Genomic DNA, 17,204 nt, shown 5'->3' on the forward strand with positions numbered 1-17,204 from the left:
GCATGAAATGTTCTATTGCTTTGTTATACAGAACATAATTTCTTTGAAAATAAGTACTCCCTCCGTCCCGAATAATTTGGGACACTTTGACCCTGCACGGATTTTAAGAAATCTAATGGAAAGTGAATTGAAAAAGTTGATGGATGTGAGTCATACTTTTAAAGTATTAGTAAAAAAAATAAAATGTGAGTAAAAATAAGTTAGTGGAATATAAGGTCTACTACCAAAAATGATAAAAGTGAAATAAGACAAATTATATAGAACGGATTGAAATGGAATACTGAGACGAATTATCCAAGACGGAGGGAGTAAACAATTTTCTGACTGACATTTTGATTATATCAAAGATTCCAAATTAAATAGTACTATGTGCGAGTTGACTATGACACGATTTCAAATATTTTCATATTTATAAAAAATATTCTTATACCTATGAATTAGCAACTGAAATTAGGAGTAATAAATAGGTAAACATTCTGGATCAACCTTTGAACTTGAATCTTTCATTAATAAATATTTTTTTTTACCATTTTTTTCCATCCACTAGAAAAGTAGCCATTTACATTTTACATGCCACTTTTAGTAATTGACCTTATATTTTCTACTAATTTTTTTCACACCCTTTTTACTTCATCTATACTACTTAAAAGTGGCAATTTATTAAAATTACTATAACACCTTTTTTGGAGGGAAAATGAGAATCTGATGTGCAATACCTTCTTTTTTTTAATTGCTGTTGTATTTTTCAATAATATTGTCCAGAGAAGGAGACAGGTTAGACAAAGAGGCTTTTTTAATTGCTGTTGTATTTTTCAATAATATTGTCCAGAGAAGGAGACAGGTTAGACAAAGAGGCAGACAACTATCATTGGGAAAAAATTGGTCTAATGGAACATTGGCTTCTCAAACAAGATTAAACACTTATATAAGCATACCATTAACCAAAGAGTGAATGTGCATATTTTGGACGGATTTTTTTTATTTTTGATTTTGATTGCAGCACTACAGAGCTCTTGGAATCAGGCGATAGCTCCGACGGCGGCGGCTAGGCAGTGCAGGCGATAGCTCCGATTTCCCTTTGTCAAATCTGTCCTTCCCTCTGTCAAATCTGTCCTTCGCTTCCTCTCAGCCTCCCTAACATGGCATCTCCAGCAGCCACTTCAAAGATCCGATCTTTACCCACTGGGGAAGAAGAACATCAGAGGAAAGAGAAATAGAGCAGACGCCGGCGACGCGGCTGTGCAGGCCGGATTGAGGAGGTGGCGGCGATGTGGCTGTTCAAGAAAAAGGAATGCAGGCGCTCCGGGAGAGCAGGAAGCGGGGGAGGCGGTGCAGAAATTGTGGCGTCTGGAGTGTCCGACGGGAAAAGGAGGAATTGGAAGTTGTCCAACCCAACCGCTGGTGGTGGGGCCGCCGCTAACGACTGCGCTGGGTTTGAAGTGTGGTTTTGCGTGGTGGCGGCGAGGCTGGCGGGAAGCGGGATGCGGGCGGAGAGACGGCGCAGGTGAGACAGCAGAGCGGAGATAATATCTGCCGCTGCCGGGGTGAGAGAAGGGGACAAACAGAGAGGAGAAAGAGAGATGGAGGCGGAACATTTGTGTAGGGTTTGTAGGATTATTAATTACTATTAATTATTAATTTATGTAAATATTATTTGGGCTTTAGTTAGGCCTTTTTAGCCATAAAGTGGGTTTCGTGGGTTGGACCTAATAGAGGATTTTAGATTTAATTAATTTGTAATTGTAAATTTTTTATTTAAATAGAATTTTAGTTTCGGTGTTGGGATCTTATTATGTATTTTGAATTTTTTATATATTGGGCTTTGTAAATATATACTATTTTAAAATTAAATTCTTTTTCATTAACTAATTAAATTTATATATAATTAGTATTGAATTAACTTTGATTGAGGTTTTAGATTATATAATGTTTTTAAGAATCTTACTTATATATTAACAATTTTATATGTAAATATATTAGTTTAATTAAATATGTTGAAATTACTTATAAATATATATTTATATTCAAGATATATAATTTATAAATATATTTATATTTAAATTTCTAGAGGTACACATTATAATTGAGTTAATTTTGGTTTATTCTACTACTAGATAAGATAATTTTGTTTATGAATTTGAGTTCTATTTCTTTTAAATGATTTTCAAAATGTTATCGCGAACTATTGAATTTAATTTTGATGAAAGTGAATTTAGTAATTGTGATTTTTTTATTCGTTTTATCATATCTACTTAATTCTAAAAAAAACATGTTTTTAGTTATGAACAATTATATTGCAATTTCAAATCTTATGAACAACTGGTTTGTTATTGTTTTTCTTATGTTTTGTTTGCATTCATGAATACTTATGTTTTGTTAATCGAAACTGGTGAATTATTTATTCGTTCAAATAGTTTTTTTTTTCTTTTGTAAATAGTAGTATTATATTATTATTTTTATTTGCATGTCTTATTCTATTTTATCCACACATCTTCTCTTTTGTTATTTTTTTTTAATTTCATATTACTACACTCATATCAAATATAAAAATAGTACTCCCTCCGTCCCATAAAAGTTGAGTCGTATTCCTTTTTAGTCCGTCCCAACAAAGTTGAGTCATTTCCTTTTTTAACTAAAGACAAAACATCTAATCACTCTTATTTTATTCCATCATTTACTTTACCCTCTCTTATCTTTCCTACTTTTTTCATCTCTCCTATTTATTTAATATAAATTCTTAATCTCCGTGCCCAAAAGTTTTGTCTCAACTTTTATGGGACGGAGGGAGTATACAAACATCTGTTAAAATATGAAATGTTTCATTGAGAGTGGGTTGAGAGAAGTATAAATATCTTTTTGTGGTTGTTAATAATATTTTCAATTGTTTATAATATTACAAATACTTATTTTAATTTATGGAGTACTACTATTATTTGGGCTTATTTGTGTTGGAATTTTAGTTTATGGAATGTAAATTGGGGTTTATTTGTGTTGGAATTTTAGTTTATGGAATGTAAATTGAGGTTTATTTGTGTTGGAATTTTAGTTTATGAAATGTAAATTGGGGTTTATTTGTGTTGGAATTTTAGCTTTTGGAATGTAAATTGGGGTTTATTTGTGTTGGAATTTTAGTTTATGAAGTGTATTATTTAGGCTTTATTTGTGTTGGATTTTATGATTTGGAAACATTTATAAAAATATAGATTCTAAATTGGGTGTTATGGCTATATCATTATATTTATGTTTTAAAATTAGATTTTAATGTGGACTATTATTTATTTGACTTTGTATAAATACTTATATTTTAATTTAAATTCTACTTTGTAATTAAATTTAAATATTGTTACTCTGCCTTTAATTTGAGGCAAGATTAGAATTATGCTAATTTAGTAGGCTTTTTGGAGTATAATTTTTAGAGTAAACTTAAAAAATGGTCCATGGGCTATGTGTTTATCTCGAAAATGGTCTGTATTTTAAAAATATCATCAGTAGTCCATGGACTAAGGTTTTATCTCAAAATTGATCCTTTTGCCTTTTTTGGTACGAATATGCCCTTTTGGGGGATTTTGAGGGGTTTGGGCAATTTGTTTTTTTTACACTTTTAGCATTTTAAATCTGATATTATTTCAGTTATGTACCAAATCTAATATTATTTCAAAATTATCATTATTCCCCCCCTTTGTCACTCTTTACTTTGTTTCTTTATTTCAATATTATTTAATTTTACAAAATTAAATTTTAAAGAACCTAGCAGAAAAAATTATGTGCGAAAATCTATAGTGATTTGGCGGAGGTTGTACTGCGAGGTGAGACAGATGGTTCGATGCTTGGTAAACAATCATTCTGTCTTCCAGTTCTGTTGGTGGTGCAAGATATGTGATCCAGAATTACCAATGCAATGACTATTTGTAGATGGATTAGTTATCCAAATCTGTTTATTACATTTACGTGTAATCCGAAGTGACTAGATATTGGTAGTTCCTCCATTTTTAAAAATAGCAACTATTTCCATTTTGGACTGTTTCTTAAAAGTAAAAACTTTAGAATCTTTCTATTTTAGGACATAAGCCCAGCAATCCACTAACTCTACACTACTTTTTCTCTTTCTCTCTCTTACTTTACTCATTTTTATTTTCTTCTCTCTTACTTTATCAATTTTTCTCACTTATTTTACCAATTGTGCATTAAAACCGGAGTCATTTCAAATGTTTATATTTTTTGAATATGGAGGGAGTAGATTTCTTGGGCTAAGGGACTAAAATCAGATGATCGCCCAGATATTGTAGGTAGGATTTTTAAATTATCTGATTTTACTTTTTGGTCTTTACTTATACATATTTTTTAGTTTTTCATTTCATTCTATATTTATTTTTTTAAACTCTTTTGTCCCATTTTTTCCATTGGGAATGCTCTAACACTAGTTTTATAAAACCCATGCTATATGAAATATAGGAAGTTTTGTGATCCATATATGAATTGATATGCTGAGGACCTAATTGCGAGGGACTGACGAGCGCCTATTACTTTTCTGTCTTCTCTTTCTCGTCTTCGTTTATTTCCCCTCTTCCTAATTTCTTAATCAAATTCTCAATCCTCAATTCCCCTCTCTACCACATTCTTTATGTTTCCCAACACTTCTTTATCAAACTCTCCATTCACAATAGTCAAGCCTTCTTTCTACCAATTTCTCTCAGTTCCCAAATTCACATAGCAAGTCAGCAACGACCTTACTCTTCTCTTCTTCAATTGACACATCAAGTCAGCAACCACCAAATTCTGGGAAATAGCTCTGCTTCGATTTATTAAAACTCAATTTCTTTGGGATATTAAACTCAACAGATAATTATCCGAATTCTAAGTTAATCAGAGAAAAATTATCAAAGAGACAGGTATGCGCTTATCAAGATCCCAAAATCATTGAAGATTTCACATACTCCGAAATATGGCGCAAGACAAATCGACAGAAAAAAAGCACAAATCTATGGAGAATTTTGGAAAAATTGAAGTCTATGTTTGAGACGTCCTAGTTTTCGAGTTTCCGCGGTATTTTTAATTTCAATTGACTCTGCAATTATCCTCCCCACTCTTTCTGCCGATTTGGATGATGCAGAGAAACATAACTAATTTTTCTGCCGATGATGAAGAACATTGATTCCCAATGCTGATTTGACCGTGATAAAGAAAAATGAAGAAGCAAGCGAGAGGAGAATAGCGACAGCGTCGTTGCCGTGTGAATTTGGGATCTGAGAATGTTGCAGAGAGAGGAATTGAGGATGGTGAATTTGATAAATAAATGATGGAGAGAAAAAAAAATACGCGCATAGGAATGAGGATGACAAAAATAGAGTATAAGGAGAGAAAAATTAAAATATTATGTGTTAATAAAAATAATAATATTAAAAATATTATGTGTTAATAAGAATAATAATATTAAAATATTATGTGTTAGCGGATAACTTGAACACGACACGAACACGCGTTATTAGCGGATAACTTGAGGCGGCGAATCGAATGACTGACTGAGAATTTTAGATGTCAAGCTTATCGAATCGGCCTAGAATAAGGGCTTACTGAACACGATAGGCTACATTTACGGCAAACCTATTAATTTGGGTAATGGGTGTTATGCGTGATAAGTATCAAGGTAATTGTCATTTTCTACCTCGGCATATCAATTCTCTCCATAATTAAATACCAGCTCTTTGAAGGGTAGTTCTGGTAAAATAAAAACATTACGAAATCTTCACTAATACTATAAATGTTGATTGTGATCCGATCAAATTACGGTTTATATAAATAATGTGATATGAAATTAAGGTCGACCAATAAAATAAAATAAGTAGTAACTAATTAAAATTAGAGCCAAAGTAATCCGAAACGAAAACATCAAATATTGAATTGAATCTTGAAATAAAACAAAAACAGAGAAAGGTAGCCATTACTTTTCTTCATTTATGATTTGCCTTTGTTTTATCCAAAGACTCGAATCCAATCCAATATTGTTAGACAATTTGATTGAATTGTAGAAAAGAAATGATGACGATGGAGGGCATGATGGATACGGCGGTGCTGGATGATATAATCAGGCGTCTATTGGAAGGGAAAGGAGGGAAACAGGTGAAGCTCTCCGAGGTTGAAATTCGCCAGCTCTGCGTCAACGCCCGCCAAATCTTCCTCTCTCACCCCAATCTCGTCCCTGTCCATGCCCCTCTCAGGATCTGCGGTCTCTCCCCCTCTCAATTTTGGATATGCTTGTTATTATCTATTTGGTGTTGAGATTTGATAATTTTGGATTGTACTTGAAGAAATTTTGATATATGTGGCCAGAATCATGCACAAAAAAACACAAGAGTATAATTGTTTGTTGAATTGTGGTTGTGTGGTGTCAATCTGATCAGGTTTAATCAATGTGTTGGGTATAATGTGATCGCTTCTTCCCAAAAACAATATGCTCAATTGGCAACGGAATAAAATGAGGTTATATCAGATAGTTGCATTTGTGATCACAAGTTCTCATCTTTGTAGTGTTTGTCTGGTTACATTGTCTCTAGAAGTTCAAATCTTTTGGTGTTACTGAGATTAGATTTCAAATGAGGGAAAATGGTTCATCTTTCCACCACTTAATACTGCCTTGTAATGTTGGATATACATATTTATATATATGTATCTATGCTTCTGAAGCTTCCTAATATGTTGATGCATTCATTGTAACCTTACTCATCATTGCTGAGCTCCTCAGTTCTCGCACAATCGTACAATCTTTCCATAAAGAACATCTTTACATCCAAAATAATCCAGTTGCATTCGTTTACTGTCCTATTTTACCGTCTATTTGATGTGTTTATACATTTTGATATATTCTTCCAGCTCTACATTTAGTTGTATCTATTTATGCATCAAATGAAAGTAAAGATGCGATTGAGAAGATGAGGGCATGAAGAATGTGTACAAAGTATGTAAAGTTAGGTTATCTTATCTGTTTAAGAGTGTCATTTCATCACCATAAATTACTTCATATTTCATTCAATGTTAGCATTTTTTTTTGAGGTACAACAGGGAACTGATGCTGTGAAACAGAATGTGTAGATTGAAACTAATTTCAAGTCACCAAGTAGAATAGTAGGCTCAAAACATTGAACTTCAGTTTTTTGTTTCTGTCTATCTGGTGTCATTTTTATATCTTTTGTGGCCTTAGTGGTGACACTATATTTACAGGTGACATACACGGTCAGTACCAAGACCTTTTGAGGCTCTTGGAATATGGTGGATATCCCCATCTGTAACTTACCTCTTTCTCGGAGATTATGTTGATAGAGGCAAGCAGAGTTTGGAAACAATATGCTTATTATTGGCTTACAAAGTAAGGTATCCCACTAAAGTTTTCCTCTTGAGGAAACCATGAAGATGCGAAGATCAACCGTGTTTATGGATTTTATGATGAATGCAAGAGGAGGTTCAATGTCCGGCTTTGGAAGATATTCACCGACTGCTTTAATTGTTTGCCCGTTGCTGCACTCATAGATGAAAAGATACTCTGCATGCATGGTGGACTCTCTCCAGAGCTCAAAAACTTGGACCAGATTAGAGAGCTTTCGAGGCCAACTGAGATTCCCGATAGTGGTCTACTATGTGATTTGCTTTGGTCCGATCCTGATGGCAAGATTGATGGCTGGGCTGATAGCGATAGGGGCATTTCTTGTACTTTTGGGGCTGGTGCAGTTGCGGAGTTTTTGGATAACAATGAGTTGGATCTCATTTGCAGGGGTCATCAGGTATATATGCTTCTCGTTGCCATGTTTCATCTTGTTTATCCTTCTTCTGCTTTCTGATTCCTAGACAAATCACAATTTTGGCGTTTTTATGTCGTAATGATTTGATATTTTGAAGGTGGTGGAGGATGGATATGAATTCTTTGCCCAAAGAAGACTTGTGACTATATTTTCCGCCCCAAACTATGGTGGAGAGTTTGACAATGCTGGTGCCCTTTTAAACGTGGATGAATCGCTAATATGTTCGTTTGAGATACTAAAACCTGCACCAAGCAATTCAAAAGTTCCTCTAAAGAAGGTATGGTCGTTCTTCCATTCGTAAGCTGAAAATTTGATGGCCTTGTGGCATCTCTGACTTATCACATTTCCCTTTTCTTTACTTTGTGTTTTGACAGCCTCCCAAAACTGGAGGCAGCATGTAGACCAGAAATGGTAGATGAACATCTGTAACAGGGAGTAGGACGAGGAGAAGGCTGCTTTTCTTTCTCTGTTTCATACATCTATAGCGTCAGCATTAAAAAAACTATATGTAAATTGGGATAGATGGAAGGTGCTGATTTCAGTTGGTTGAAGAGAAGCTTATTATATATCTCAGCACAGTTGCATTTGAGTAAAGCTAATATATATTTGGTGTTGAGAAACTTGAAACGCAGTGAATTGTGTTTTGTTTATTATCCCTTTCTCACTCATTGCATCCCACTCATCCATGCATCACTTAGAATGTAACTGCAGGAATTATTTCATCTTCGATGATTATATGATACCTTTTGCAAGGGTTAATTTGGCCTTCAAAGGTCACATTTCTCTCTCTCTCACAACATTCTTGCTTTTGTAGATGCTTTCTTTAATAAACTGATTGAAATGCAGATTATATGTAGAAGTTTTAGTAGTAGACTCAACTGAAGTAAGAGATGTATATTAGTAAGATACATAAGAAAAGATAAGACGGTGTCTGATTTTTCTCATTAAAATCTTACTTCTTTAATCCAAAAAGAATATGCAAAAAAAAAAAAAAAGAATGCAAAGGACATCTACTTACATTTCACACGATACATCAATTTCTTTCAATAACATTACAATAAAAAAAAAAAAAAAGCCGCAGAAAATTTGAATTAATAATTTTACTCATCAGAAACAGGTAGCAATGGATCTGTGTGGTGAGAATGCTTTGATGGTTGAGTGTTATAAATAGCGTAGAGCGCCAACTGAATTATTCCCAGCAATAATCCAATCGCATTTGGCACCTGTCACTTCCAATGTTATTCAACTATGCAAAAATAATCATAATATCATCTCTTTATTTTTAATGTAATTTTAATTATTATCACTAAACCTACATGTCAATGTTTAGGGGGATTTCACTTTTAAAGCTTATTTTCGATTAAATTCAATAGATTAGGTATGTGTACATTTATACATACGTATAATCTAATTAACAATAGAAAGGATCACATACATGGTAGTTGTACTTTTTTCTAAACTGTCCCACTAGTACAATTAAGTACTATTAAGGTAAGGTTTGTTGATTTAAATAATAATGGACACTTATGATAACTAAAATATTGGTAAATATGTGCTCCACTTCCACCTAACCGAAGAGAGAATATAAAAGTTTAGTGGGATTTAATTAGTTGATTTATACTACAAGTGCAGATATATTTAATAAAGAGATATTTAGTAGTTACCCCAAGGAACCAGTCCTGCGCTAGCACTGCATAGAAAGTCCAAACCCCTCCATTCAAGAATAGGAAAAATGTTAGAAGGAAAGGCATATACTCCACACTCTTTGTTTGCATCACCCTTTTCTGCACGCAAACACTTTTCATTATTCATTCATTCATTTTTTGTAACACAAAACTATAAAATAATATATGTATATAGCTGTTTAATTACTCAAGAAATTATAACTCAACATTTTGTTAGTGTAGTAATCAAATTAGTAAAGTTTCCAACATTAAGAAAGAAAGAAAAATGGTAATTACCATGGCTGCAAGAGGTGAAGCATACATAACAACATTGAGGGCTGATGAGATGAAGCCAATTGCATCAATCCTGGCATCCCCTTGCAAAGCCATATATGTGGCTAATACAGCTACAACAAAAAATCCCACATCTATCACTCCAAATAGTATTGCTGTCTTAGCCTGCATATATATATCATACTTGGGCAATTAATTATTGAATGCATCAATAATGAATGAAAAATTGAAAATGAGGTTAGTAATATAGTACCTTTATGGATGGAAGAGAAGCAAAATAAAAGAACAAAGCAACGTATATGAGCTCCACAACCACTCCGAAGCCATTGACCGTAGCTACCAAGTACGCGTCGGGTTTAATGATCCCATAGTATGTCCACAGAGACGAATTCAGCAGCGTACAAATGTACGGAAGGCTCTCGAACTCCTCTGTCGTCTTATGTTTCACAATCCGAGCAAACGTTTTCCTGCGTAATTATTTTAAAATTATTTAATTAAATCACCACTCATCAGTGTATAACTTTCTTATACTTATGCATACTTACACTGGAGATAGAAACACAAGAACTGAGATTATGTTCCCTGCAATTGCAAACGCGTTTAACAAATTAATCATCTCTGTGTTTTCTTCACAAAAAAATACTATTGTATAAAAAAAAATTGGGTTGTGGTTGTGTATACCTATAATACCAACGAAGAAGATTAGAGCATCCATGTTAATTGCCTGAAAGATTTTGATCTTTGCACAACAGAGAAGCAAAATATAAAGGGAGCTAAGTCTAGAAAAATGTGATTTTTCTAATTTTTTTTTATATAATTGGATGAAAGATGATGATGTTCACGTTCCATATGTAGACTTTTTCATCACAAACGCCTGTGCTGTGATTCACGTGGAGAATATATTAACTACTCTACTATTTATAAATTAACTATGACAATATTTAATGATCTCATTTTTGTTAAGAACAAAGAAAAGACAAAACCAAAATTAAAAGTTACTATTAGTCAATTGATTGCAATTTGAATTCACTTAAAAAAATTGGTGATAATGTCTGTTCTTAACTTTTTATTAATATAATTAATGTCGTACATCTCAAGGAGATCTATATATCTTGTCAAAATGTTAGTAGTTACCAATTTCGATCTGTAATTTTCTTAGGAAAAAAATTCTTATAGCGATTAGTGCGCTGATGCTCTAAATTCTAATATCTTGGTGTTAAAGTGAGCACGTTTCCTCCTCATATGATAGAGTATTAAAATATGAGCTTGCCAGGTCTCATGGTTTATAGTTTATACATAGTTCGGTCCACATATATAAGTTGTTAGAAAAAAATTATGGATAGTTGGATAGGAAGGAAAGACTCTATCTATATTTTTATTGAATACAAAAGATATGGCAATCTATGTGTCCCCATCTTAATCTCATTTAGTAGTACTAAAAAATTATCATATATGCGCACTTCCTTTCAAATTTCATAAATAATTATATAAAACAATATTAGGTGATAGAGTTTGCACCTATTGACAAAATACAATAATATGTAGGGTTAGTATTTTCAACTAGATGCGACAATGTTTATTAAGAGTGGGTCTAATATTTGTGTTAGCTTAGCTGCGACTAGCTGGTTTCTAGTTTTCAGTTGGCCCTTTCTTATTTATTTTATTTTTATTTTTTGATTCATTCTCAAAACCAAAAAATCTATGCTATTTAAAGTTTCCACAAGCATAAGAAAAGAGATCCATTTCGATGCATCATCCAAATTAAATCATAAGTACTTATTAGTAATAAATTTTAATTGGAGAATAAATGAGCAATTACTAATTGGGGAATGGATAAATAATACATTGTGCATCCTCCTCATGTATGTAATTAAGGATTTTCCATAACAAAATAACACAAGGGATATAGAAATGGAGGTGATGCATGCATCCCAAATAAATAAAGCAAGCGTTATTACCAAAAACCATACCATTATTATAGTAATATGCTTATCTAACCAATGAGTTGGGCTTTGAATACGAGTGGATTTAAAGCCCAATATTTGATTGTGAACCTGTTTCAATGTCTCTCTGAGTGAAATTCTCCAATTCCAATGGGCCCAAAGAAGGTGTTTTCATATCATGTTGGGTGATGATTGAGGTGTTGGGAAGGCTATTGGCTTTGTGTAGAGTACTCCCATTTTTCGTCTTCTCGTCCAAATCTTGCAATTGAAGCCCATCTTTTACGAGATGGGCCGATCCTTCCTTTTCTTTCCTTTCATCATCCGATTCTACGGGCCTCGATTTATTCTTGTACATCATGTATAGGATTAATTGGAGCGAGCCCAATACGAATCCAATTCCATTTGGCACCTTTAATTAGCATCATTTTCAAAATTAAATTAGTAAAAATAGATTTCCGAATGATGACAAACAAAAAGCTGGGTATTGAAAAGCTTACTCCAATGTAGTAATCTTTAACGAGTAGGGCGTATGTGGACCAAACGCCTCCGTTGAGAAATTGGAAGAAGGAAAGGAAGAAAGGCATATACTTCACACTCTTCGTCTTAATCACTGTCCTCTGCAACATAAATAAAACTAACTCGTTAATTCATGAGTTAATTATTTTCAGACCAAGTTTTGTCCTCTAATCATAGCCCTATTAATTTTAGCTCAACAACCTTACATATTACTACTACTACTCCCTTCGTCCGCTTTAAGATTTAACGTTTTCCTTTTTAGTTTGCTCAACTAAAATGACACATTTCCTATTTTGGAAACCCTTTCCCTCTCCAATTAATATATCAAACAACTTTTTTTCACTCATATTAAAATATTCATCTTTCTTTCTCTCTATTTTAATACTTACACCCACCTTTTCTCTTCAATTAAATATTTTAACCAATGACTCCTAAAATCTCATACCAACTAAGGAATGTGTCATCTTAGCCGGGACGAGGGAGTATTATTAAAAACCCCAACTCGCCCAATTCGGTTATTGGACTTCACAATCCTTGAGTTTGAACACCCAAATCTATACTTATAAACCCAAACCATTAAAAAAAGTAATCCATCCCATCCCTATGTAGCTGAGTTTTAGTACTCCCTACGTCCCACAAAAGATATCACACTTGTGGAACAACACGATATTTTAGGAGGTTTTGTTTATGTGTTAGTGATGGAAAGAGAAAATATAATATTTATATTATTGTGAGGAAATTTTTCTAAAATTGAAATGTGATATCTTTAGTGGACAAATTTAAAAAAGGAAAGTGAGACATCTTTTATGGGACAAATGGAGTATTCCTTTTTAGATTGTCTAATTAGAGCTGAGTTATTTTTTTTTTAAACAAAAAGCGACACATTTCTTCTCTCTTTGTTTCTTTATGTTTTTTCTTTTCATACTTAACTCACTTGACACAATTTTTCTTAAATCTCGTGATCAAAAAAAATGCCTCTACTAAACTAGTACAAAGGGACGGAGGGAGGGAGTATTATTATTGTCGAGAAGAAAGACAAAAAATGTCCCAATTGATAGATGAGAGAAAATGAGAATGAAGATAGGTGGGTACCATGGCGGAGAGAGGTGCAGCATACATCCCAATAGTAAGTCCAGCACATAATAGTCCAACCAATGTGATCCGAGTTGCTCCTTTCAAAGCTAATAGGGTTATAATTATCACAATTCCAAGAAACGCAACATTCACTGCCGCTACCAACTTCACCGATTTTATCTGTCATTTAAAAACAACAACATCAATTACTATATATGTATATGTATACGATCACCAATTAAGATCATTCAGATTACAAAAAAAAAAAAAAACTATATATGACCTTGATGTTGTGGGGAGCGTATAGAGGAAGATGATGACGTAGACGACGTGCAAAGCAGCTCCTGCTCCATTCACGGTCACGACGAGCAAACCTCCGGTCTTAAGGAGTCCGTAAAATGTCCATAAACTTGTACTCAGTAAGGTGGTTATGTAAGGGAGTCCTTTGTAATCCTCTGTTGATTTGTTCTTCACTACCTGCTTGAATGTTTTTCTAATACAATAACAAAACCCTAATCATATATATATTATATGTCATCAAAAAGTGCTAGCACTAATGATCATAACAAAAAGTGACACCTTTCAGTTGTTGGATTTTGGCTAAGAAATGTGTGGCTACAATACAAATACAGTACTGTGCAATTTATTTCTCTCTCTCTCTCTATATATACCCCACATATATGGAGTACCTATTAATTAAAAATATGCCTTCTAAACTTCATAAATATGTGTGTCAGTATGTGTGTTCTATACTAAGAATTTAAATATTAATCTTAATTAAAGGAAGAAAGAAACTTACATTGGAGACGTAAACATAAGTATAGAAATCACATTTCCTGCCCCATCAGAAAAAAAAATGGTTAGTTTATAACTGAAACCAAAATTTTGATATAATCATGCAAATTCTAGTTGAGTAACATGTCATGTTGGTACAAAAAGGAAATTAGTATATTGCAAACAATATATAGTAATTACCAATGATCCCAATAATGAAGCTTAAGCTAGCCATGCCCAATCAACTATATTGTAATGATAAGAACAAAACTTGCAGAGTTTGAAGGAACACAAGAAAAAACAAGCAAATGTTTCTTTTTCCTTGTATGTATATATATTCTGATATTGTGAGAGGTAGAGTGTGTTATGTTGATGGAGGGGTAAGGCTAGAATATATGTATATATAAAAAGAAGGGTTTTTATATAAATGAATGTGTAGTAGGGTTTAGAAGATCATATATATTGTGCAATAGAATGTTGCCACGCCTAACTTTATTTCACTGTACATCAATTTCTGTTTCAATCAAACAGATTTTGTGGCCACGATACACGTTTTCGCTTTTTGGAGGCATCACATGTTCTTTTCTATCTCATTCATGCATGTCGCATAAACCACTTTCCATTTGCCCCCCCTTTTTCATGTAAGAAATTATTTTCTGTTTCGTTTGCATAATTATGATCTTAATGTTAATTAGGTTTCGGAGAAATTTTTAAATTTAATTCGATCACGCAATAAATAAGAATTTAATGTTGCACATGGGGAAACTCAAAATCATACGAGAAGTTTAAATGTGTGCCATTGCTCAATTTTACTTTCGCCTCGTCTTATACTGTTACATTGGATTCTAATTTCTACACACGTATCTCTAAATGAAATATTATTATAACATATGGTTTCAGTGGCATTTTTTTTTTTTCCACCACCTATATGAGATATGACCCATACTCAATGGTGGCTTTAGAATCAAAATTGATGATGACAAACCATGTAAAAACCATTACATGCTCTGAAACTAAATTTTATAAATTAGTGTTTGATTTGTTAGGAAAAATAATAACACGATATACTATGAGATAAGTCACAATAAGATTTGTATAGGGGTAAAGATAAGATGATTAAGAGTAAGTTACAATCTAATCTTGATATTTATGAAGGCAGATCAAGATATATTGTCACTACATTAAATTTTTTAAAATATATACAAGACTTCAAATTTAATCATAATCTTTAATCACAAGTAATCATGAAAATCAATTTGTTAATAACAAGTAATCATGAAAATCAAATTGTTAATATAAAGGGGTGGTGTATTACATTTTTGACTACCAAGACATACTTTCCCAACCATCACCACCATATAGGGTGGCCAATTATATTGTAAACTTTAATTCAGTGGAGACTATTATTACTAGCTAGTTAGTTTATCATATGCAGTATGATATTGTCCAAATCGATTTTTGCATCAAAATCTGAAACCAATTTGTTGATATTTTTGGGTTTTGGGAGCCTCGTGATATGATAATCATCATTAGGTAAATGTTGGTACGAATTTTATGTGCTTTGATTCTTCTAAGTAGAAAAGTGTCATTTCAATGTGGGAGAAGTTGCTCTCAAACTTTGCAAACTGCAAACGGGAATATCAATCAAAACGTAAAGAATCATGTCTCTAAATGTTGAAAACATTCAAAGCAAGCTTTCATATTTAGAATCATTCGAAATTTTCATATTTATTTCATTTCTTTGTCGGCTTGCTTGTAATCTTGGACTTTATTTGTAAGTTAATTAATGTGCTCGTTAATTTTTTAGGCTCACACCACATTTGTATACATAATACAGGTTGATAGGATGTATAATCAATGTCCACTTTGGTGTAAGTTTTGATGAATTAATTTAAAATACTTATAATAGCAAAACGATTGAAAATAGAGTACATGAATTTACTACTTTAAATTTAAAAAAGATTCTAGCGCATTATCTTTGCAAGCTTTTTAGGAAAATGTTTGACCACGTGTTAGGAGGAAACTGTTACCAATATAACCACCTTCAATTGATCATGATCAGACCAGAGTAGCTCACAAAAATTTCAAAACTACCATTATGTGAATTGATATCTTCTTTTCCGTGATGTATTTATCAATAAATTACATTACACGTGAAGATTAGTAATATATCTCAATTAGCTAGTCCAAGCCAACCTTTCAGAAAATTGATAAATACCACTCCATCCACCAAAATTTGTCCTATTTTTCCATTTCCATCCCAAAATTTGTCTCATTTCACTTTTACCATTTTTTAGTGACCTCATATTCCACTAACTCATTTCTACTCACATTTTATTATAAACTATCTATATATAAAAGGGAAACCCCCCAATCTACTAACTTTTTCAACTACTTTCCATTGTGGATCCCCTCGTTTATAAATACAGGATGCTGTGGGATTTAACGCATAGTATTGATACAAATATTGCATTCCTTTTTTCCCGCGTATTGGGTCAACTTTTAAATACTGTGTTTAATCCAATAGCTTTTAACTTATGATCTTACCATTCGAGAGTAAATATTTTAATAGTAGTATGCTTTATTTTAGTGATTCATCTGTAAATAATTCTATAAACTAACGATTAATTAGTATATTGAACTAGGTACTATTAAAACTTATAGCTTACTTAGTTCACTAATTAAAATTTCAAAATTTTATATTTATTTGTATTCTCTTTCAATTTTATTTAAGTATTAATATTATAAAAATTAGTCTATATCAATAAATTATTATTTAAAATCATAGCTAAATCTTATCGATTGCAATTGGGAGTTATCAATTGTACTTAATGTGTCAAACTATTTACACAATTTCTATTAAATAAATATTATGATATTTAGTTAAGATATTAGAGTCAATTATGTTTCCACATTAAGTGTTGTTTTATTATACTTAAAAATAAAATTCTAATTTAATTACAATATTACTCATGTTTAAATTTTTGCAAAAAGGCAAGAATTTTGGGATACTATATTATAATAATTGAGAGTTAATTATGTAAGGGAAAAACTGCCCCTTTAAATTATTTTTTTTAACTTTAGTTGATCTCATAATTTTAATATTAAAATATAAAATTATAACTTTTATTTTTTTTTAATCATCTCAA

At 32.3% G+C, this 17,204-nt stretch overlaps 2 protein-coding genes and 1 pseudogene across 2 annotated transcripts; 1 reads left to right on the top strand and 2 right to left on the bottom strand.

Moving 5' to 3' along the window:
• The first annotated feature begins 5,997 nt into the window (after positions 1–5,997).
• LOC125198144 lies at positions 5,998–8,443 on the top strand (annotated as a pseudogene).
• A 261-nt stretch (positions 8,444–8,704) lies between these two features.
• Positions 8,705–10,573, bottom strand: LOC125198145 (bidirectional sugar transporter SWEET17-like). Its single transcript, XM_048096579.1, has 6 exons — positions 10,430–10,573; positions 10,294–10,330; positions 10,002–10,215; positions 9,752–9,913; positions 9,455–9,574; positions 8,705–9,013 (listed from the first exon to the last, which is right to left on the bottom strand). The coding sequence occupies exons 1-6, from the start codon at positions 10,461–10,463 to the stop codon at positions 8,891–8,893; spliced, it is 690 nt and encodes a 229-aa protein (XP_047952536.1). The 5' UTR covers positions 10,464–10,573; the 3' UTR covers positions 8,705–8,890.
• Positions 10,574–11,556: 983 nt separating this feature from the next.
• Positions 11,557–14,451, bottom strand: LOC125198146 (bidirectional sugar transporter SWEET16-like). Its single transcript, XM_048096580.1, is given in 7 exon segments — positions 11,557–12,100; positions 12,189–12,308; positions 13,300–13,461; positions 13,565–13,587; positions 13,590–13,774; positions 14,081–14,117; positions 14,257–14,451. Coding segments are annotated over 7 exon segments (885 nt in total). The 5' UTR covers positions 14,291–14,451; the 3' UTR covers positions 11,557–11,776.
• Between the last annotated feature and the right edge of the window lie 2,753 nt (positions 14,452–17,204).

This window comes from Salvia hispanica, unplaced genomic scaffold, assembly GCF_023119035.1.
Source record: "Salvia hispanica cultivar TCC Black 2014 unplaced genomic scaffold, UniMelb_Shisp_WGS_1.0 HiC_scaffold_1244, whole genome shotgun sequence".
Lineage (NCBI taxonomy): Eukaryota > Viridiplantae > Streptophyta > Magnoliopsida > Lamiales > Lamiaceae > Salvia > Salvia hispanica.

What these genes read in the sequence shown, in the direction of transcription:
- LOC125198145 (XM_048096579.1), bottom strand. Translation starts at nt 10,463, where the DNA reads ATGGATGCTCTAATCTTCTTCGTTGGTATTATAG. An exon ending in CTTGTGTTTCTATCTCCAGT is followed by an intron (nt 10,216 to 10,293) that starts GTAAGTATGCAT and finishes ATAATTACGCAG; the next exon opens with GAAAACGTTTGCTCGGATTG. An exon ending in CTTCTCTTCCATCCATAAAG is followed by an intron (nt 9,914 to 10,001) that starts GTACTATATTAC and finishes ATATATATGCAG; the next exon opens with GCTAAGACAGCAATACTATT.